General features: G+C 36.2%; 1 protein-coding gene across 1 annotated transcript in view; it reads right to left on the bottom strand.

Moving 5' to 3' along the window:
• DPY19L1 (dpy-19 like C-mannosyltransferase 1) overlaps positions 1-25,299 on the bottom strand; it is a gene marked incomplete at its 5' end in the record, with an annotated part of 77,637 nt that overhangs the window by 28,438 nt on the left and 23,900 nt on the right. The window contains 5 exons of the mRNA XM_029918387.1: positions 294-353; positions 2,444-2,530; positions 10,179-10,256; positions 12,412-12,511; positions 14,398-14,489. Coding sequence (XP_029774247.1) covers positions 294-353; positions 2,444-2,530; positions 10,179-10,256; positions 12,412-12,511; positions 14,398-14,489 — 417 coding nt within the window. The remainder of the gene's footprint in view (positions 1-293; positions 354-2,443; positions 2,531-10,178; positions 10,257-12,411; positions 12,512-14,397; positions 14,490-25,299) is intronic.

Genomic DNA, 25,299 nt, shown 5'->3' with positions numbered 1-25,299 from the left:
AGTTAAATTCCCTTTGTACTAACAATTTCTTACACATACACACTGCTCCACAGAAAAAAATATGGGTGATAAAATAAGTAAAACTAGAATTCTTCACTTATCCAATATTAATTTTAACTTGCCACATGAAAAGGGCAATTTGGCACATTAAAATTGAGCCCTAATTATGTCATAAAGCTGTTAGATCACCTGCATTACATAAAAATAGATAATTCCCTTAAAAGTAAGACATAAAATCCAAAATACGTTTTAGAGAAGGAAAAACTTACGCATTCAAATAGATTCATTCTTACCCATAAACTAAGTTCAGATACATTCATTTTCAGAAAATGTGGTTTCATTTCCAGTATACCCTTCATGGAGAAAATAACATAGCACACAGTTAATACTTATACACATAAACCCAAGTACCAAAAACCACTTATAATAAATCTCTCAAAAATCTAAAATTCAGCACATTGTCAATGTTCCATATAGCATTACCACAAGTTCATTGACTTTAAGCAACAGTCCTATTTTATCCAAAATAGATTAGGTTACTTAGTGACTTTGTAAACTTGAAAACAGAATTACCATGGATAAATTTCTATGACTGATTTTACATCTGATTTACCTAAGAACCAGTATAATATGTAATAGAATATAATAACATATATAATATATAAAATAGCTTCAGAATTTTAGACAGGTGTCTTACAGTCCTAAAATTTTACTTACATTAAATATTATCAACTCTCAGAATAAACTACAAATGAGTTTTTAATGGATCAATCAAATACTTCTCCTCTATCAAATCAAATCTCTCTCTAGGATATGAATAGACTCCCAAAGTATAGTACCTATAGGGGCTAAATGTACTTGCAACTTGGTAAAAATATGGTTACAGATCAAAACATAAATACATGAACCCAAATGAAATCTTTTCAGAAGTTTCTGAATATCTGGGGACACAAAAGGTGATAGGCAGGTTTCAAGCTGGTAACTACAAATAAAAATAGGCATATGTGTGTTTATAATTAAATATGCATAAATATACCATATTCTATAACTGTTGACATCATTTATTTTTATATACTCAAATAGGAAATATAAATACGCTTAATTCATACCAAAGCCATACCTCAGTGCCACGCACCTAAAAGGAAACCTGACACACTGTAGGTCATGGACTGAACTGAAGAGAAGTTTCCTGTAAAATGTACTTAGGGTAGATTTTATTTATTGGTACCTGAAGACAAGTACCAAGAATCATGTACTTTAAGTAACAGCAGGACTTCCTGTGCACACATGTAAAACACAGGACTGAGTACGCTGTTACATTTCCTGATTAGAAACAGAAGTCACTGCCTGTAAGAAGTACCATTAATCTCAAAGTACAGCAACTCACTTAATGACTTTTTTGCCATTGCTGAAAACCCAGCATCACCATATGCTAATTACTAACATCTGTGACTAAGTGTACTCGGGCCACACAACCTGAAAAAGGGTAGCGAGGTCCAGACTGGGAAGATGCATATTTCTGGGGGAAAAGGATCTTAAATAAATATTATTTGTGAAATGGGGCAAAGAAATAGGAAGTTCTCAATTTGTTCATGAGTTCTAGAAACTAGGAAAGCCAAAATAATCCAAGTAACTTAAATAGTTATTCAAGGAGCAGAATATATTTCAATTAAGAGAGTAGAATACACTTTGTCCTTAGGAAAGCAGTCTCCTGCTAAAGCACATGCACTTGAAATACAGTAGTAATTTTTTTCCTCTTAGGTTCACTAAACATTATAATGGTGAGACCCATGAATGAAAAAGGCATACCACCTCTGAAGTCCTTAACTTTAGGAAGATTCATATTTAGAAGGTCATCCTGCCAAATGTGGCAGGAGTTAGATGACTTTTCACTGTTACCTCTAATTCTAGATGACAGTCTCTCAATAATCTGACTGTTCTTTGTAGTGATTTAGCAAAATAACTGAATCATCACCTGACTGAAACTATCTAAATCTTTCGCACAAATAGAACAGGAGAAAAAACTAGAGAACCCAAAGCCCCACACCTCTGAGCGCAGCAAAACCAGGAGACTAGTGTGAGGTGCCACAGGGAGGCAAGAGTGTCAGCGAGTGGCGTAGAAATAGGATAAATAAGAACAAGCAGAAAGCACGAAACCTGTCTAAAGTGAACCCTGAGACCAAAACATAGGTGACAGGAAAGACAAGGAAAGAGAAAGGGCGAAGTAAGGGTATGAGGTAAGAGGCTGTGTTTTCCAGTATTAACTAGTGGTTTTATCGTGTTTGAGAAATGAGTACTGTAATACTCTATCACATACAAATGAATTCAGTAACACTCCTCAGATGACTCTTACAGAAAATCCTTCATGAGTCCCAAGTCAGTGATTAAAAAACTGGTCAGCCATTAGTTTCAAAAACAGCCATATTACTTAAGAGGCACTTACCCAAATAATTACCAAAGAGGAAGCATAATAAGAAGTTAATAACATTGAGTTTCCAAACATCAAAACAAAACAAAGTGCAAGAGAAATCTGGAAAAATCCAAGAAAAATATAATTAATGCACATAAAAAAAACACTGGTTTTTATTCTTAAAATTTCACATGCCCATGATGAAATTCGAACCATTCATAGAGGACAATGAAAACAGCTCATGTTCTATCCCACACTTCAAAACCCAAAAGATCGCCACCATCAACAGTTCCCTGTGCATCCTTCCACATATTCACATGTACAAATTCTAGTTTGTATTTTTTAAAAACCACAAGTGGAAGCTTGGCCCATAAGCTCTGCTACTGCTTGCTTTACTCTGACTTTGTTTCAGAGAGCTTTCCATGAATCCACACCAATCTCATTCATGTCACTGAGAAAGGAGACCACTCTAAAGTGGTCCCGTAATTTACTGACCAGTCCTATAACTACTGCTGAACAGGTAAGTAGTTTCCAGTTTTATTTTGCTGCTATTTTGTTTTTCCTGTTACAAACACTGCTATGATAAACATTCTCAGATGTATATCTTATATACATGTCCACACACTCATGAGAAAAATTTTTATTTTTATTGCCATAAAAACTAGCGTGCCAATTTACTCTCCACCAATAGGACATGAGAGCTCCTGCTCATACACATTCCTGCCAATTCTTTTCAATGTTTGACAATTTTTTTAAAGTTCATTTGTTCAGAGAGAGAGAGTGTGCGTGAGAGCTGGGGAGGGGCAGAGAAGGAGACAGAATCACAAGCAGGCTCTGTGCTGTCAGTGCGGAGCCCAAACAGGGGTTCGAACTCATGAATCAGGAGATCATGACCTGAGCTGAAATCAAGAGTCTGATGGTGAACCAGCTGAGCCACCCAGAGGCCCTTGTTTGACAATCCAATATAAGAAAAACATTGCCTCATTATTTCACTTTTCCATTCTTTTAATAGTGGGTAGATGTACCATCTTTTCTTCTATCTGCTGTTTTTGTTGGTGTGTATCTAAATTGCTGGATTCCTACTGCCCATTTTTCTACTGGGTTTTAGTTATTTTCTTTGAGAGTTTCCTTATATATTATGAAAAAATCTCTCCTTATCAAGCAAACGTATTGTAAATATTTTTCTGAGTTCATTTTTATCTTTGTGCCACTTCTGTATTACTGTTGTTTTCCAAATTTTTATGATCGTCAAATTTATCATTCATTTCCTTTACATCTTCCATTATTAGAAAAGCTTTAAAAATAAAATAATCCATGTCTTCTTCTAAAAGTTTTATTTTTGAGCCATATATATGAATTTCTCTCTGAATTTTAGAATCAGCTTAAGTTTTTATTAGGACTATTTATTCAATAATACATATCACATCATATCTATAGCTATATCTGTCCACTAATGAATCTTTAGATCCAAAAATACCACGTTGTTTCCATTTCTCTAAGTGTTCCTATACTTTCATTAGCAGAGTGTAAAATTTTCTTCCTATAGATCCAACATGTTAAGTTTACTTCAAAGTATGTTATTTCTGTTGCTATTCTATCAGGAATCTTTTTTCATCAAATTTTCTGCCAGCACACAGAAAAATTATGTTAAATATACAGAAATGAATACAATCTTTTATTACAGCTCATAGTAGTTTATTTTGGTTTTTTAGGTATTCAAAATCATATAACCTGCAAATAATATTTCTTCATCTTCCTTTTCTTATTTTTGAGTCATATTTTTTAAATCAATTGTATTACTTAATATTCTTACAACAAAATTAAGTAAGAAGAGTGTCAGTAGACATATGTCAAGCTTCTGGCATTAATGGGAATAGTTCTATTGATTCATCATTTTGTGTGATGTTACTAGCTTTTGGAGGATATGTATATATTTAAAATTTCAATGAAATATCCATCTATTTTCATTTGATTAAGATCTTAAGACCAGAAACAGATATTGACTTTTATCAAATGCCTTTATAGCATGAAAGGAAATGATTATATTGTTGATCTTTTTAAAATACACTGTGATAAATTATATTAATATAGTTTCTAAAGTCAAACCTCTCTTACATTCCTGGAATGAACTTAACTTTTCATGGTACGTTATTCACATTTACATACCAAATGGGTAAGAAGCCAAATTCTCAAATTTTTATGACAACTGTTTTTTCCCATAAGTGCTAAAATTAAAGATTAACTCTGAACTTCCCCAATCAACTGTGGCAAAAATTAGCAGAATAACGTCACTTTTTGCCGTCTCTCTTCACCTAATGGCTGCTTCCTCAACTCCCTTAGTTGTCCCTGTGTAACCTTCTCAGTGAGGCCTTGTCTTCACACCCTTTTCAATTCTGACCTCCCCTCCATATTCCTTGTCTGCTTTGTTTTCCTTACTAACACCTACTAACATTTAACACATTATCTTACTTATTTGCTTTCTTTGTACACTAGAATACAAGCTCTAGAAGGGAAGGGTTTATTTATCTTTTTTGTTGTTTTTATCACTGTTCTATCCTTAGAACCCAGGAAATGTTTGACAAACAACTCGTTGCTCAAAAACATCAGAGAATTCAAATCTGAGGGGAAAAGTTTGAAATTTAAAAAAAGCAAGAAAACTGAGAACATAAAAGGTGCAGAATGGAGATTATTACAAATTATTTAGTATTTGTCTTTCTTGAATATCTGTATTTTAGTAGGTTAAAGAAATAAGACAACGCTGTAAATGACTTATATTAGTGAACTTTGTTTCTTAAGTTTATTTATTCTGAGAGAAAAAAAGCACATGAGCAAGTGTAAGCAGTGGGGGGAGCAGAGAGAGAAGGAGGGAAAGAATTCCAGGCAGGCTCTGTACTGACGCAGGAGTCCCAAGAACCATAAAATCATGACCTGAGCTGAAATCAAGAGTCAGATGCTTACCTGACTGAGCCACCCAGGTGCCCCACTATGTTAATGAACTGTAAAACTTAGATGATATGGAACAATTCCTAGCAAAAGTTATCAAAAACTACTCAAGAAAGAAGCCTATTATCATGAAACAAGTAAGATCAGTAATTTAAAATCGTTCCACAAAGAAAACAACAGGTCCATATAGTTTAATAGGCAAGATCCACCAAACTTTCAGGGAATATTCCTTCCAGCCTTAAATAAAATCTGCCACAGAAAGAAAATGTAGAGATACCTTACAATTAAATTCTATGGGGCTAGAATAAATCTGATATCAAAATCCATCAAGTGGCTGCAGGATTCTGGGAGAATGGCAGGAATCTGTTTGCTCACCTAGACAACAACTGCACTAGCCAAATCTGTCTGATGGAACTGTTCTGGAACTCGGGAGTTGATCAAGAGTTGCAACTTCAGGAGAACTCTTCAATGGGAAACTGAGTTAATCTGAGTTCATTTCAGCTCTTACCTCAACAGCAGCTTACCTATCCAGACATAAACAGTCCTGCACAAGTTCAAAAGCATGGGCAATAAAAGCAAAATAAAGAAGCAAAACTTTATCAAACCAAAAAGCTTCTGCAAAAGAAGTAATCAGCAATATGAAGAAGCAACTTACAGAACGAGAGAAAATATTTACAAACCATCTAGCAGACAAATATTCAAAATATATATGTATTTTTACAACTCAAAAGTCCAAGAAATCCAAAAGCCCATATAATCTGATTAAATATGGGCACAAGACCTGAAGAGACATTTTTCCAAGGAAAACATACAAATGGCCCACAAATATAAAAAGGTGCTCAACATCACTAATCATTAGGTAAATGCAAATCAAAACCACAATGAGACATCACCTTACCTCTGTTAGAATGACTATTATAAAAAAAGACAAGAGATTAAGTGTTAAAGAAGACATGGAGAAAAGGGAACCCTTGCTCTCTGTTGGTGGGAACGTAAATTGGTACAGCCACTATGGAAAATAGTATAGAGATTTCTTGAGAAATTAAAAGTAGAACTCCCATATGATCCAGCACTCCCAAAGAAAATGAAAACAGGGTATCAGATAGATATATGTACTCCCAGACTCACTGCTGCATTATTCATAAAAGCCAAGATATGGAAATAAACTAAGTTTATATCAATGAATACATAGATATTGAAACTGTGATGTGTGCATGGATGTACACACACACATACACACACAATGCAAAAATTACTCATCCATAAAAAAAGGAAATCCTTCCATCTGCATCAACATGGATGGATCCCGAACACATTACACTAAGTAAAATGACACATTAAGAAAAAAATACCTGGCACAGTTAAAATCATAGACATAGAAAGCAGAATGGGGGGTTCTAGGAGCTGGGGGGAAGAAGGGGAATAGGGAAGTATTGTTTAATGGGTATAGAGATTCTATTTCGCAAGATTAAAAGAGTTTGGGACACGGTGGTGATGGGTACATAACAATATGAATACACTTAATGCCACCTATATGTACACTTAAAAAGATTAAGACAATGAATGTTACATTATGTATATTTTACCACCATAAAAAAATGGAAAAAATTCCTGTTTGGAAATAATTATATATTTACTTTCCTTTATATAACTGTAGAGATTTAGGAGCTTGTAAAGTGATAATGGAAGAAGATATTTCAGAGTAAGAGACTAGGTCCATAGTCACATCATAAACCATATACCACTCACCCAAAACAGGTTCTACAACAAATAAACCTAAGTATCATTAATATTTTTATAACTGTAATTGAGTCAAACACCTTATCCATCCATAGACACCTATGTGACCATGTGACTGACCAACCCTAAGTGTTAACTAATTATTCTTTTTTTTTTTAATGTTTATTTGAGAGAGAGAGAGAGAGAGAGAGAGAGAGAGAGAGAGAGAGAGAGAGAGGGAGGACTGGGGAGGGTCAGAGAGAGAATCCCAAGCAGGCTCCACTCTGTCAGCACAGACACAGACATGGGGCTCAATCCCAAGAACTTGAGATCATGACCTGAGTGGAAATCACGAGTTGGACACTTAACTGACTGAGCCACCGAGGCACCCCTAAACAATTATTCTGATTTTTGTAAAAACAAAAAACAAAACGAAACAAAAAACTATATTAAACTGGGAGGAAAAGGCAAGGGTAACAAAAGGATAATTACTATCCAATCCCATTCATGAACAGAAATTTAAAAATTCTAACAACAGCAAAATGAATCCAGTAATATATAAAAAAATTGTATTTAGCCCAGAAAAGCAAGGTTTCTTACTATAGAATATCAATTAATATAATTCACTATAGTACATGTTAGAAGGAAATATACACAGGATCATCTAGACAGACACAGAAAAGCATTTGATGAAGCTTAGCTTTTATTAATAATTTATTTTAAGAGGTGCTCAAAGCTTGAGGACTTGTTAGGAAGACAAAGAAGCCAGCTTTAAGTAGTTGGCCAAATCAGGAACAAGTCAAGCATAAAAGTATAAAAATAAATAATGAAAATAGTGGATAATACTGCAGTGAATAAAACAGATGCTGCTTTCTCTTGGACATTAAGAGAGAAAGCGGTAAGAGATCTGAATAGGAATGTCACACAAAAGGAAACACAAAGGGCCCATAAACATACCAAAAGATTTTTGACTTTATTGACAATCAGAAGAAATGCAAATTAAAGCCATAAGATACCATTTTATACTCACCCGACAGACAAAATAAAAAAGGATGTACAACAATATGAGCTATATATTATTCATTACTGTTCGAGGTAGTCTAATCATTTTTGAAAAACAATTCAGGATTAAATTAAAAAGCTGAACACATATATAATTTACCGCCAGGAATTCTACTGTTAGGTAAATACCCTAGAGAAATTCTTCATATATATGCCTCAGGAGGGACATGTGACAATATACAGCGTTACTCATAAAAGAAAAAAGAAGAGGAGAAAACCTAAATGTCTCTCGACAAGAAAATGGGTAAATAAATTGTGCTTTATTTATGCAATGGAAAATGTAAAGTAAAGAAAATATCTGAACTCCAATAACCTCAAAATCTTAGAAACCTAAGTAAAAGTATAAGTCTCATAAACAGATACCAATCTTACAAACCTTAAAAACAAAACTAACCTATAATAACAAAGATCTATTATTCAGGAATACATAAAAGGTAAAGTCACCAAGAAAAGCAAGTTAGTTGTCATTTAACAAGTCAGGGGGGCAGCTGCCCCGAGGAGAAGTGAGGGGGTGTACCTAGGGCACACAGGGCTTCAAGTAGTGACGGTGCTATCTGTCAGTTAGAGGGTGGGCTCATGCTCGTTAATTTTATAATAGTTTTCAAAACTTCCCTATATATTATAATGTCCTTTTATAGAGAACAAAAAATATAGTGGCATATTAGAATAACATCAAAATTATAGGAAAAAGAAAACATCAAATTGTAAGAATTAGTGACAAAGACAGATATTCTTGAAGAAAAATCAACCATCCAGTCTTAGGAGGTTTGTTCTAACTGTTCCACCAACCTAGAATATTCTTCTCCATGACATCTACTTAGCTAACTCCCTCTCCTTCCAATCTTTGCTTCCTTCTTCTCTTCTCCATAAAGACCTGCTCTAACTACTCACTTGATATCTAAATCTCCCACCACCTAAGACTGGCACTCTTGAAAAAATTAAAAATAGAACTCCCCTATGACCCAGCAATAGCACTGCTAGGAATTTACCCAAGAGATACAGGAGTGCTGATGCACAGGGGCACATGTACCCCAATGTCCATAGCAGCAATTTCAACAATAGCCAAATCATGGAAAGAGCTTAAATGTCCATCACCTGATGAGTGGATCAAGAAGATGTGGTTTATATACAAAATGGAATACTACCTGGCAATGAGAAAGAATGAAATCATGCCATTTGCAGCAACATGGATGGAAATGGAAGGTACTATGCTAAGTGAAAGAAGTCAGTCAGAGAAGGACAGATATCATAAATTTTCACTCATATGTGGATCCTGAGAAACTTAACAGAAGTCCATACGGGAAGGGAAGGGGAAAAAATAGTTACAAACAGAGAGGGAGGGAGGCAAACCACAAGAGACCCTTAAATACAGAGAACAGACTGAGGGTGGACAGGAGCGTAGGGGCGAAGGGGAAATGAGTGATGGGCATCGAGGAGGGCATGTGTTGGGATGAGCACTGGGTATTATATGTAAGCCAATTTGACACTCAATTATATTAAAAAAAAAAAAAGACTGGCATTCCTGATCTCCCTGGGGTACCTTGATTTGTTCCTTTCTTTTTTTCTACAGTCCTGTGTCACCTTCTAATGCTACATAACTTCCCATTTACTGTGTCCATTATTTACTCTCCATGCCCCCGCATTCCCCATTCTCTCAGAAGTGACTAACACAGATGCTGGAGTCTTTATAGTTCTAGTCTCAGGTATGACCCGCACACCTGGATAGTTGGTGCTCAGAAATGAACATTCCGCTTCATTTTAACAGAAGGCTCCTGGATAATACACCATTCTATGTTTCTCTGTTGTGAATTATCTCTTTTACTTGTAGCAAGTCAGGTACAATCTCAAATCAGATAACATGACCCAAATTAAAATTTTCTGGGTGGCCTATTTTAAAACATGTCTGTCAATTTTATCACAGTATTTGAATGACCCTTGTTTTAGTTACAGAGTCCTGTTACAACTAGTTTCAATCATGTGTAAAATAAACACTAACAAGGAGTTTAAGGTCAAACTAAATCGAAAAAAAAAATTTAAACATTACCATGTGTATATAAATGATCTTCCGTAATTTGCATACATCAATGTATCCCACAACATATACTGCGAATAATGATGCAATCTGAAATTTAAGAAGTTAAATTATAAATAAAAATTACATACATAGGGAATAGCTATAAGAATGAAAAGATTATATTTTGGTTTTTTTCACATTGATTTGTATTTATATAAAAGGGAATTCTTTAGTTTCCCTCTTACCTGCCAATTTACTATTGAATATGGTCCATAGGTTAGTATAGCAAATATTGATATTTTTCCTTCCAGGCACAGCTCTCTCAATTAAGCATGTAAATTTTCTACTTTGTAGACTATTCAAAACAATACTCATTGTAATGTCAGGGTGACTCTGACATGTACAATTACAATAGTACAAAGTGCCTTGCCCAATCAAAAAATATAAAAATTTAATTATAGCATGTGATAATTAACACATAATTGGAAAAGGTACATTAAACTCCAAAGTAATCATGTAATGAGTGTGTGTGTAAAAATGCATTAATTCTGCTTATTAATCACTCTTTACAGAAATCTCCATTAGTGTTCTCTTTCATTTACATAATATTCAAATGCTTATTGTCATCAAATTTATCAAATTTCAAATTAGAAGGATAACTTCCACTACTTTTAACTTTCTTCAGTTTTGAAGAAACCTGCATATGTATTTACCAAGAATTCAGAGAGTACTGGAGTTATTTAGGTGAATTAATTGATTAAGTGATAATAATGTACCTCTTCGTAAAATATAGTTATTCTGTCAAACAATGCCTTTCCTCATGGAGAGAGCAACTCGGATCAAATCCCAGGCTTCCCTACTACACAAACATGGTATAAACAAGCTGCAGAGTGGTTGAATGCTTAAATTTGAACTTAAATTGCATTTGTCAAGTTATTTATCTCCAAACAATCTACAGCAAATATTCTCATTAGCAAGAAAAACAAGATTTCCCTTTATCCAGATTTACCCAAGGGAACACTGCATTACTTAAGGATGACACTAACAGGACATGGTGACTGGGAGGGAGTGTGCCTTGTTATTCAACATAAGCCCCCCACTCCACGAATGCCTTCCCCCACCCCCTTCACCCCCCACCCAGCTCCCACCAAAAAAGTAGGTTATCACCCCTAGCTGGAAGCAACAGGAACTCCCCCTTTCCACCCCAGGACCGAGCAATGCACAGCAGGCCCACAGGGGCAGACTCTTAAGGAGGATCTCTCAGGAACATTTTTAAGCTGAAATATTTAAAATGTCACTAAGCTAAAGAAGACACGGGAGCCTGAAAGGTAAGATCAAAGAAAGAATGAAGTACAAATAGAGCCTCTTTTTAAAAAATGATAAAAGCAGCTAACCTTACTGCCTTCGTGCTAAGTACCAGCACTGTGTTAAGTCTAACATCCATTCCCTCATCTGATCCTAATGCAGTAAAGCAGGTTCTTTCGTTTTCTCTATCTCACAAAGGAGAAAACTGAAACTAAGCAAAGTTAAGCAGTTTGTCCAAGTCAAGGGGCTAGTGGACAGAGTTAGGAGCCAAACCCAGATCTTACTTCATATCTCAAGCAAGACATTCCCAAGATTACAAAGCAACTCTTAATCTGCTTTATCCGAAAAGGAAGATGGCCAGCTTAATGAGGAGGCAGAAGTAGCAGGGGGCGGGGAGCAGCCCAGGGAGAGACCGCACACAAGTCACTCCAAGTCACTCCATCTCTCAGCAGGCACCTTCACCTTGCTTCACATACTTCTATTTGAAGGGACAAGGCGGGCAAGGATGCATAGAAAAAGGATAAACTACAAATTGATGGGTGGGGTTCTATAATTAAGAACTGCTTAATTACCTGTCCTACGTTATCCTATGTGCATTTATGCTCTGGGTAACAATGTACAGCGTTATTCATAAAAGAAGTTCATTTATTTAAGAGAAATACTTAAAGTTTTAGCCCTGGTCCTCTTTGAAGCACACTAGCAACACTGAATAACAAAGATAAGTATTCTCATCAAGTTGAGTTCAATAACGGCATTCCACTAGTAAGTCAATAAAAAACACTCACTAATAAATAAATCTTACATAGTTCCCTGTCTCGAACCTTCTTCAAAAGTATTAACTAAAAGACATTTTAGGACTTAGAGTCATGCAGTATCTCAATTCCATAGTTTTACACAAACGGCTTCACAAAATCAACCACTCTAAGCTTAATTCAGTTTAAAACTGTGAGCGTCTTACCTGAGTAAGAAGTACAAACTGAGCAAACTGCCAAGGAAGCATGAAAAACACATTGGAAATGCAGAGTGCGATCAAGCTTCCTCTACAAAGTTTTGTAGCCCTTGGGAAGATAAAATAAATACAAGTAAGTTTAACCACAAGATATTCTAGCATGGCCCCAAAATGCTGCAAATTAGCATCTCTGAACATCATCTGGTTATAACATAAACCAGACATAAAATGAACCAATGGGTTAGAAATTATACTTCCTGACACTCAATTACAACACCTTTCCATGAAAAGTAAATATCCATTATCACTGTAAAAACAAAGCTTGCCAAGAGAGAGAGGGCAGCTGGGTCGGTATATCCACTGACTTTTTTCAAACTCTAATTTTGGTGAATTTATAATCAAACGTATTTAATGCTACATCCAGTAGTCTCGTTTGGAGAGTCGGAGGATGTCTGTAAAAAAGCAGCGCAAGTAGCATGTTCTAGGTGCTAAGTATTCTGCAGGTAAGTTGAATTCAGAATATGGGCTGAGCAGAGGGAAAATCTGTGGAGGGTGTGGGATAAAAGTTGGGTCCTCCCCAGGTAGGACACCGAAGAGAGAAGAGGCCATAGTGGCAAGGAGGCATTCTGGAGCACCTTTAGAGGCTCCACTTTCCTGACTTGTAATTGAGGGGACTTTGAGGATGGTGAGGTAATTTTATCTTTCATGCTAGTTTTAAGAAGTACTTTTCTCCTCAATCAGTGAGCCAGTGAGAAGCCCCCAACATAGCTAACATCTTCACAAAGCGAAGTGTATATGCTAACACACTGCAGTTACAAGGTGTACACCTTAAAGAGATCCTCCTCAGGACAAACTGACCTGGGGCACTGAGCGCCGCCATAAAATGCCCTTACTTCCCTAAATATCCCTTTTCCACGGACATCCCTCTCTGCTACTCTAGTCCAACTCTTTATATCATGCCCCTAAATCAAGTATTTTAAAATCCAAGTAACCTTTTTGTGAACTATGAAATCAATTTATTAGATAAAAACCCATAATTTTTAATGGAGTGAATACATCCCACGTTCAGAGAGGGGCCTGTCCACCTAAGGGACAAGGCCATGTAATGGCTCTAGTCTTTCTGAGGTTGTCACAGGTGGACATGGATTGTCCAAAGGGTTTTGGTGTAACAGACTTCAACCAGCTTCTCCTACATCCTGCAGATCACTGAAAGTTCTTACTCTGAGTCATCTTTAGATTTCCATCAGACTTTGTTCTATTTTTTTCAGAGTCCCCATTTTGTTTTATTTTTACCCTCCGAGTCAAGGCAACATCGGTCCAAACTTGATATTCATCGACACAAAGGGGAAAGAAGTGTTTTTGGTCCTACTCTCTTCCATGCATATGGTGCCTGAATCTCTGAGGTCTCCAGTTGAAGGCCAGATAAACGTGAGAAAGCCCAAGCCAATCTTGAATTTCCAGCAAGGATTCTCCTAGTAAGTGTATCTCTGGTCTACTGAGTGGTTTCTTTTTATGCCTACCATCTGATCCTAGGGGCTGCTAAACACACACAGGAAGAATTACACGTGTCACCGTACCCGGCCACAATCACTCTACGAACTATTCTCTCCTCTGAAGGACTACATCTTACAGGTTACGCTCTTTTGCCTCCAGTCTTCCCCCTTCTCTCTGCCTACACTTGGGAAGCTGGGGTGGCGGCAGAAAATGACTCGAGAAAGAGGAGATGGCAGAAGTGAAAGCAGATTTGCTGCTCCCCAAGCAAATCTGTGGGCCACTAAGGAAAAAAGTGAGAAGACTGGAAGACAGATGAAGAAAATGTTTTTGGTGGTAAATATTTTGAAGTTATACACTTAAAATAACCACAAATTCAACCTAGCAACAGCATCGTCTTAATTCTTTCATTCCATTGACTGTTTCTATTATGGAAGCTTAAAAAATTCTATCTTAGGTTATTCAGTACAAAACAAACAAGACCTGAGGAGAAGTCAAAGTTACCTGAGAATGTGAGTCACAAGCAACATCTGAAGTACGAGGAACGGATAGGAGAAGCTTTCACGAAGAGGTGGTGTCCACATCACACGCGTGCACTGAAAACAAAATTCATAATGTGTGGTCTGTTTGCTAAATTTGTTAAGTAAGACATACTAATCGAAAGCAGCTATTTATGAACACACAAAAAAGTTTTCTTCACACATAATTTAAATGGTCTGTTGGAAAACAAGCTGCTAAGTTTTCCACCAACAGCAAAACTGAAAAGTGAGAAGGGAAACATTATTGAGAGGGAGACACACACGGCGTAAGATCTTGTGAAATAGTAACATGGATTGTTAACAACAAATACCAAAAAATTTCAACTACAGCCTAAAAGGAAAGTGGGGAAAGTACCAGCAAGAAAATGTTCTGCCAAAATGAAAAAAGTTTCATTTTGAATTGGTTGTGGAAACCTGTTTAGTTTGTCTTCTTCCACTTGAATTTCAGCAAAACTTTCCTTAACCAATACTTCCAAACTCTTTGTAGTTATCAATGTCAGTATTTTTATTCACAATGCTGCTTTAAAAAAAAAAAAGGCAGTCCATTTCTGTTTTTACTTTTTCTTTGCCCAAGCTACCCTGGGCTGCAAAATATTTAAAAGTAGTAGAGGGAGTCAAATACAAAATAACAAAGCCTAAAATGTAATGTGCCAACTCTACTAAAGAACTCGCTTTGGACAGAATTAAATAGGTTCCACCCCAGTTTTAGTACTCTGTCATTTTTCTGCATCTCTACTAAACATATGAGTAAGTCTATCTTTCCATTAAAGGAAAACTACACTGGGTGAGATATAAACAATCTGATTTTACTACTGTTAAGCTAGTCACACTAGAAGAAATCATTACATCTTTTAAGTCACGCAGATTTACTTAATTTTATTTTTTAAGCTTTTTTTAATTTTTATTTTTTAAGTAATCTCTATACCCAATGTGGGGCTTGAATCCACAACCCTGATATTAAGAGCCACATGCTCCACCAAAGGAGTCAGTCAGGTGCTCCAAGCAGAGTTACCTTAAAGGCTACATAAATTAAAAAGACCACAGTGAATAAAGGAAATAAACCTTTCCTTTATTTTAGCTCTGCCTCAGACTATTAGATATTTCCACTACTGCTATAGAAAGTTTGAGCCAATTTACTTCTCTTTTTAACAAAAATTCACCATCCTCTATGATATATCTCATAGATTAACATAGATATCTATTTATAAATGAACTATATACGTAAGAGAATTCTGAAAAGATTGAAAAAGTCTTTTTAAAATGCAAATTTATTGTTACTGGAATGCAATTTTAAAAATCTTTTAGTTTACCAAATTAATTAGAAAATTCAGTATGATTGATAATAGAGATATATAAGCATATTTTATAAAGCTATCAAACTCTGTGCAAAAACCAAGAAGAAAATATTTGAACTATATAACACACAGTTTGGGAATTTTCTTCTTTCAGACTGTTCACTTATATTTATTTTATTACCCAAATTCAACTACGGTGCCATCTCTTAGAAATCCATTTCTTTTACTAGCTGAAGTCACTCAATTCTCTAAAACTCAATTACATCCTTTGTAAAAAGTAGAATGAGAAGTCCAAATTACAGAGCTAAAACAAAGAGCAAGGTCTTCTATAGAGTTAAGAACGAATGAATGCAAATGTATGGGGTAGTGCTTATTATTTCTTCAATAACACCATGTGCTTTACTAGATCTGGTACAAACATAACGACTGGTCCAGTGATCCCAGGTAATTTGGAAACAGGAAACAGATTTGCTTTAATCAGACCTTACGTCTCAACAAATAAATATTTTCCTCTAATTGTAATACAGTTCTCTATACAGGATGACAGTTCAAAATGCCTTCTAAAGCCATTATCTTGAAATATAGAAATACAGAAGGAAACAAATGTGCAAACTCCTTCACAAGGAGTTACACACTCAAACAAAATACAAGAAACTCCTGAATTACGAAAATGAACTTAATGAAAATCTCACTGTTTCTTTCAACTGTCCTCTTACCGTATATAATTTCTAGGACACATTTCAAAGAGCTAAGTAACACTGCAGCATAATACTGCCTAGGTATTGGCAACAACAGTTCCAATTTTCTGTTTAGGAAAGCCTGATTTTCAAACCATTTACTCAAGAATCAAAAACCAAGGAATTTTAGCACTAGGCAGCTTCATTTGTCAAGCTCTGTTTTCAAATAGCTTACTTATACTCTTAAGAGTTCTAGCATAATCTAATCTACTTCTCTTCATAATGTAAAACTAAATAGGAGAACAACGAACTCGTGAATTATAAATCACAGTTAATATCAAAAAGATCATGTTCAAGGTTTGTTCAAGAGTTTTGACCAGAGCTGATATTTGTAGGATTGGTCATAAACTGTTGTTGGTATAACGATTAGGTTTACAACAAATCATCCCACTTCTAAATGCTACACCACCATATTAGCTATAATATTGCTTTATGTTGCTTAATGTTAATTCTAATATTGTGTTAAACCATGCACTTACAAATGCTTCCAAAAATGATTTCTGGCCTCCATGGGTTTGTCTACTTTTCTTCAGAGAATGGTACAGGTTTAAAAATCCTAGTCCTGGGACACCTGGGTGGCTCAGTTGGTTAAGCCTCTGCTCTTGATTTCAGCTTCAGGGCTCAGTGCTGACCACACGGAGCCTGCTTGAGATTCTTTCTCTCCCTCTCCCCTCACTCACATGCTCTCCTTCAAAAAAGTAAACTTAAAAAAAATTCTATTCCTTAGAGGTTAGCCATAAAAAAATGCTAGGTGTCACAGCCACAATTTGAACATCTCTTTGATGTTACTTAGGACAGTGCCACTTCTTAGGCAGACCTTTAGCTTTGCGTGGGCCTTGTGGGGCTGATGGTGTTATACCTTCATAATAAACCGGGTACTTTTCTTGGAGTTTTTCTCTTTCTGTACCATGTACTGATATGCTGCCCAATTAACCAGTCAGTCATATATGTCGTTTTGAATTGGTCACACAATTTTGGCTCACACAAGAATGAATGTTGCAGTAATATATAATTGCTAGTATTAAGTTTTACTACCTTAACAGAATTTCTGCTGATTCTATGAAAAGAAACACATATCTTTTTTGTCTCTGAACTTTCGGAATAACAGTATATCTTATCCTAAATATACATAAAACATCTGTGAAATCAGTAAACTTTCTTGGAAAGCAAGAATTACAACTTCATGCCTCCATCTGTTGCCGCAATGACTCAAACTTGACCATTTCTTACTCATTCAAAATAGAAAATATTATCAGACAATATGCTAATGATATCATCTCCTTTACTATGTGGTTGTAAACCTCTCAAGTTTATCAAGAATCAGAATTCTGTCTATAGTATGAAAGTATTAGTCAAGATATAAAGGCAGTATAAACTACAAGGGATTTTAATTGTATTATAAAAATAGTAACAGAGAAAAAACTAATTCAAGAAACTTTTGAATTAATTTTTAAATTTTTTAATGTTTTTTATTTATATTTGAGAGAGAGCAGGGGAGGGTCAGAGAGAGAGGGAGACACAGCATCTCGAACCCACAACCATGAGATCATGACCTGAGCTGAAGCCAGATGCTCAACCAACTGAGCCACCCAGGTGCCCCTAATTTTTAAACTGACTATATAACTTTAGTAAAATATACTCTTATAAGAAAAAGAATTGCAAAAAAATCTTGAGCCTTACTTATTAGTAAATTTATTGTTGGTAATAGGATTAGTGTACTAATTCTGAAGCTATTTCATGTATACAATAGTATAAAGCAAATTAGTAAATTTACTTAAATTGGGGGAAAGAGGAAGATACAAATAGGAATGGGGGAAAGTAAAGAAAACCCCTAAAATAATTACCAGAGAAATCAGTAGGAATTAATGATTTTTTAAAAGTATATTTACTGGCCTTCTGCCAAAAGAGCTAAAAGTAATTACATCCTAATACCAGTGAGTTCGACAAGGAACCTGCTTATGGTCTCTAAATACCATCTGGGGTGCCTGGGTGGCTCAGTCACTTAAGTGTCTGAATCCTGGTTTCTGTTCAGGTCATGATCTCACAGTTTGTGGGTTCAAGACCTGCATCAGACTCTGTGTTGATGACATGGAGCCGCTTGGGATGCTCTCTATCTCCCACTATCTGCACCTCCCCTGTTCTCTCTCTCTCTCAAAATAAATATTTACAAATAAATAAATAAATATAGATATAGATATAAATAGATAGATATGTCATTTTCCACTAATAGCATCCAAGGTTCCTTAGAAAACAGTGGATTGGGCGCAGCCGGGTGGCTCAGTTAAGTGTCTGGTGTTTGAGTTCAGCTCAGGTCATGATCTCATGGTTCATGAGATCCAGCTCCACGTTGGGCTCTGCCCTGGCAGTGTGGAGCCTGTTTGCGAATCGTTCTCACTCTCTTTGCCTCCCTCCTGCTCAGGGTCACTCACTCTCTCTCTCTCCCTCTCAAAAATAAATAAACATTACAAAAAAATTTTAAAGGGGATCCTGGCTGGCTCAGTTAGTTAAGGTGACCGACTTCAGCTCAGGTCATGATGTCACCACTCGTGTGGTTGACCGCTGCACCAGGCTCGGTGCTGACAGCTCAGAGCCTGCAGCCTGCTTCAAATTCTGTGTCTCCCTTTCTCTCTGCCCCTCTCCCACTCACGTTCTCTCCCTCTCACTCTCTCTCTCTCAAATATAAACAAACATTAAAAAAATTTAATAAGAAGAGGAAAGAAAACAGTGGATTCCATATCTGAAGACAAGAAAATGCAAGGTGATCTTGAAACACCCGCCATTTTTTTTTCCAGAAGGGATTATCTTCAAAGACCAATGAGAACATATCAAAGGCAAAGAACAGTACCAAAAAACCCCACAAAATCTTTGGGAATTAATCTAACATAAATATATGTCATCATGTCTGCACTTAGTTTAAACGGATTAGAAAAATGTCTGTGGTGTGTGGGAGTGTGTATAAGAGAGAAAGAGCAAATGTGGAAAAATATTAAAACTGGCAAATGAAGTGAATCTAGAACAATGTGTATGTTAATTGTTCCAAATAAAAAGCTGGAGAAAAAAAGTACTGAAACATGTACTTTTTTGGTACTGCCTTTTTAGGATAAAATGCACAATGGAAATTAGATATAACCCAAAAGAAGATATAGAACATCTGTTGGCCCTACCTTTATACCTGGGAACAATTGCATAATTTAGGCATGGACCTGCCACAGACAGTCTTTGCTGGCGCCAGATACAAAACACATAGACTTCTAACAACATAAACTGGAATCTGGAAAAGCCACAACACAAAAATAAGTATTTTTGACAACTCTCCCCCTCACACAAACCCTGAAGACACAGACACAGACACATACCACACACACACACACACACACACACACACACACACACACCACACACAAATACCGCAGAGTAGGCAGCAGTGGGGAGGCATAAAAAAGCAGACAGAGATCTCACAATCTCACACAATGCTGAGCTTCCAGGAACTTGCTGAAGTTGAATTCAGAGATGGTCTGAAAGTAACTAAGAGGTTGAAAATGAACCCCCTCTCAAAGCAAATGCTGGTAAGATCAAAGAGCTATTGCTCTGGGCTGAGTATCTGGGAAGTTGGAGATAGAGCCCAAGTTGGAGATAGAAGTAAAACAATGAAAAGTCCAGCTAAAGCAGGACTCATGGTGAGATCCAGATGCTCAGGGCCTCAGCTTCCATGCCTGACCCAGGAAAAGATGTTCCTTCTCTGAGAAAAAGAAAAAACAAATAAAAGCAATTATCTAGTTCAGGCTTTATCATTTTTTCATACAAAATGTCTTACATAAGATAGAAAGCTATGAGACATTCAAAATAGCAGAAAAACAGGACCCACCATCAAGAGATAAATTCTAGTCAACAGAATTAAATCCACAAACAACATATATGTTAGAATTAACAGACAAGGACTTTAAAATAACTATAATAATTAGGATTTAAAATTTATAGGAGAAGATAGCTAGAATGGGTGAACAGATGGGAATTTTCAATAGAGAAATGGAAGCCTGAGAAAAAAATGAAATTCTGAAATTGAAATTCATAATATGTTAAATGAAAAATTCACTGGACTGAGTAGCAGACTGAATGTATCAGAATAAAGTACGAGTGAACTCAATGACATGGCAAGAGAAAATATCTAAATAGAGACAAAGACAGAAAAAAATGAATAAAAACAAGAGGAAGAGAATATCAAAAACCCATGGTATCACATCAAAAATACATGGAATTAGAATCCTCAAAGAAGTGAATGGAAAAGACAAAATATTTGAAGACGAGATATTGGCTAAAAATTTTCCAAAAATGATTTCAAGAAGTCAACCCATGGAATAAAGATGTTCAGTGAGCCTTAAGCAGGGCACATACAAAGAAGACTATACCTAAGTTTATTACCATCAAAACAATGAAAACCAAATATAAAAAGAAAGCCTTCAAATCACCACAGAAGAGACGTATTATATTCAGAGTAACAATAAAAATGATAACTGACTTCTCATCAAACAACGGAAACCGGAAGACAATAGAATAACATTTAAAGTGCTAAAATGCAAAGCTATCAACCTAGAATTCTTATCCAGCAAAAATACACTTCAAGAAGGGATGGGAAAATAAGGACATTTTTAGACAGGCAGAAGCTAAGAGACCTTGTTGGCGGCAAATCTGCACCACAACGCTAAATAAAGTCCTCAAGACCAAAGAGAGAGTATACCAGATGGAACCCCAGATCTGCAGGATGAAAAATATCACTGAAACCCAAACACAAATGTCCAGATGTGAAGGATGGCTCCGAGGTAAAAAGGGAGGGTTTGCAGGGCAAGGGCACAGCAGGTACGAAGGCTCTGAGGGAGGAAAAGGAGTGGTCCTTTCTGGAAAGTAGAAGGGGAGAGGCAGTGGGACCTAAGCAAAGAAAAGAGCCTGGCCGTGCTGACACCCAGCAGGGCCCAGGTCTTCAAGGGGGTAGTTTTCTACCATATTATAGGCAGTTTTCAAATCTAATCAATAGATACATTCCCATCTAAGATCAGCATACTTTTTTTGACTTTTGGAGTTAATGCAATTTTTTTTCTTTCCAATAGTGCTGACACTGCTTAGGCTCAATTTTAATTTTTTTTTTCATCATCATGTAAGTTTATTTCATCTTATTTTTAATAGTTTATTGTCAAATTGGTTTCCATACAACACCCAGTGCTCTTCCCCACAAGTGCCCTCCTCCATCACCACCACCTCTTTTTCCCCTTCCCCCTTCCCCTTCCACCCTCAGTTTTCAGTATTCAATAGTCTCTCAAGTTTTGCATCCCTCTCTCTCCCAACTCACTTTCCCTCTTCCCCTCCCCCTGGTCCTCCATTAGGTTTCTCCTGTTCTCCTGTTAGACCTATGAGTGAAACATATGGTATCTGCCCTTCTCCGCCTGACTTATTTCGCTTAGCAGGACACCCTCGAGGTCCATCCACTTTCCTACAAACAGCCAGATTTCATTCTTTCTCATTGCCATGTAATAATAATGAAAATTCACAAATTGATAAACACATCTCTCAATAGCCTGAATAAATAACACATCGTACACTCAAACAATTTTCCAAATTAATGTAAAAAATAATTTAAACTGCTTCACTCTTCTGCATGTAACTCTTCAATGGTCTTCTCACTTACTCCTAAAGAATCTTACAATGGACTCCAAAAGAACTAACAAGACTACGGAATTGGCTTCTTCCACATCCCACTCCCCATTATTAACTGGCCTCCATCCCCTTCCATTCTCTGCTTCTGTCGCAGTGGCCTCCTGACTGCTTTCTAAATGAGCCAGGATTCTCCCACCTTCCATAGAAGATAGTCCCACCTTCAGATGCTTATCCACAAGGACAGGGGTCTTTGTTTTACCCACATACTGACCTATCCTCAGCATCCACAAGTACCTGGCATACAATGAGCCCTCTGTATATATTGTTTTAACGGAGTTGAATAAACAGAAGACCCAGAATAAATGTCCCGGCCAAAATGTTACCATCATAAGAAAGGGAAGAAGGGAGAGAGGGAAGAAGAAAGAGAAAAGGAAAGGAAGAGAAAAGAGAAAGGGAAGTTAAAAAGTTCCACAAATTAGCAAGGAAAGATCTCTGTACTTTTTACTTGTGAAAGATAAACTGTTGTGTTATCTTTGAAATCCTACTCCCTTTTCTAAGAGTTATCTGCGTTGAAAGAAGTTTGGAGAGATTACTGGTTAATCAGAAAACTTAGAATCCAGTCCCTGCTGGAAAACCTTGAGCCAAACACTTAACCTTTCGGTGCTTCCAATTATGATGCAAACTAGAATATCATTATCTACTGCTTATCTACCATACAAGAACAAGGCAAGGATTAATGAGACTGTTTTCAAAGTGGCCTGAGAACTGCTTTCCAACCCTTAAATAACATAACTATGTCAATAACTAATTAGAAACATGTACATTATCTCAGTTCAGTGCAAAAATATTTTAGAAACTAATATGGGTTAGAAATATATTATGAATAATTTTTTAAAAAAGGTTAATTAGATATGCCTCTAAAGCAAACCTTTCCTACTACTTTGAGTTACTTACTTTGGTTTCAAAAAACAAAAAAAGGATTTTCTTCCTCACATGTGCCTATCATTTTATCTGTGAACATGTTTTACATAAAACACCATTAGTCATGCTTAGTAATAACTTTTTAAAAACCTCATCATGAAAAAGCTAAACAAACCCATTTCACATATAATGAATTTTTAACAGTCCAAAATTAAAGAGAAAAATTGTATTTAGGTTTTTTTAAATACACTCCTCTAAATGCTTTTCAACCAGTATGCTAAAAATCCTGCAATATCAACCCATGCGGCATACATCTGATCCTGTAATTAAGAAGGATTTAAAAGGCAGAGCCAAACTGTTAGCTTTCATCTTAGCAGTAATTCTCAGTAGGGACAGAATCAACATTTAATAAGAAAAAGCCTGGTAAGTGAAAACATCTACATAATTTTTATTATGAAATGTGCAAGTTCAATATTATTATTACTATGAGCAATTAATGAGTCCTTTGTTGTATTTTCACAGGTTTCAGATTTGGAGGTTTTAAGTTTCTGTTTTAAATCATTTGATTAATTCTTTAATACTACACATTTTGTAGTTCTTTTGTTAAAGCCAAAATATTCTTTTATAAAAACCATCTGAGTGAAAGACTATTATCAAAAGTACGTCATATACTATCTTATAGACTCAAGTAGAGAACAAACTAAAGAATGGAAATAGAATTTAAAAGCAAGTAACAATTCATAACTATTTTTTGGCATATAAACCATTCACTCACATGATTAAGGTAACTCTCCTAAGAAAGAGGGTTACCAATTAGTAACCACCAGCAAGTCCGGTGAGCAAAACGCCGTGAGGTTCTAGAACAGGTCACTAAATACGTGAATAGGTAGGACCTGAGTAGACGCTTCCCTCTCATAAAAATTATAGACTTTGGGCAACATTTTTAAAATTCAGAAAAAAATAGGGTCTGACAATCACACAGTCTGAAAACCAAGATAAATACTAAATTATAAATGGTTTTAATTACTTAAGTTCTCCCCCTTATTTTACCCAAAACTGCAGTTCATTCCCTGAATTTCAATGTCTTACTCAATGGTCATTTTTCTACTCTAAAGCTAAGTTACTGATTAAGTACTATTATCTACTTGACTATTTCAGTAAAACTGCAATTCTAATTCTTGTCACATTTAGTTTGCCCTTTGCTAAGTAGAAAGTGATGTCCAAACACTTTTAAACATACTAAATAGCCAAAAAGTACCCAAATGAAAGTCTTTCCACCTGAAAAATAAACTGAGTAGTCCAAATTTCATTGGTATAAACTGAAAAGACTTTGTAAGGAATGATGTTCATGCTATGTATCAAAATTGTTTAAGAAAAATATAAGATCAGGAACTGACAACCTCTAATTTAGACTGAGGGTAACACAATAGACCTTTCTCCTTAACAGACAGTCGTCTTTAAAACTGCACCTTTAGGGGCACCTGGGTGGCTCAGTCGGTTAAGCATCCGACTTCAGCTCAGGTCATAATCTCACAGTTCGTGGGTTCAAGCCCAGAGTCAGGCTTTGTCTGTGCAGACAGCTCAGAGCCTGGAGCCTGTCTTCAGATTTTGTGTCTCCCTCTCTGTCTGACCCTCCCCTGCTCATGCTGTCTCTCTCAAAAATAAATAAAAAACATTAAAAAATAATAATAGCCTCCTAGACCTCAATCGCAGCAATTTCTTCCTCGACACATCCCCAGAGGCCAGGGAATCAAGAACAAAAATGAACTACTGGGACCTCATCAAGATAAAAAGCTTCTACAAGGCAAAGGAAACAATCAAAAAAACTAATAGGCAGCTAACAGAATGGGAAAAGATAGTGGCAAATGACATATCAGATAAAGGGCTAGTATCCAAAATATACAAGGAGCTCACTAAACTCCATACACGAAAAATGAATAATCCAGTGAAGAAATGGGCAGAAGACCTGAACAGACACTTCTCCAAAGAGGACATCGAGATGGCCAACAGGCACATGAAACGATGCTCAGTGTCACTCATCATCAGGGAAATTCAAATCAAAACCACACTGAGATACCACCTCACACCAGTCAGAGTCGCTAAAATGAACAAATCAAAAGACTATAGATACTGGCGAGGGTGTGGAGAGACGGGCACCCTCCTACACTGTTGGTGGCAATGTAAACTGGTGCAGCCGCTCTGGAAAACAGTGTGGAGGCTCCTCAAAAAACTGTCCATAGAACTCCCCTATGACCCAGCAATAGCACT

This window comes from Suricata suricatta, chromosome 2 (genome assembly GCF_006229205.1).
Source record: "Suricata suricatta isolate VVHF042 chromosome 2, meerkat_22Aug2017_6uvM2_HiC, whole genome shotgun sequence".
Lineage (NCBI taxonomy): Eukaryota > Metazoa > Chordata > Mammalia > Carnivora > Herpestidae > Suricata > Suricata suricatta.
The sequence above is the reverse complement of the archived record's forward strand: the minus strand, read 5'-3'. Positions and strand labels throughout refer to the sequence as shown.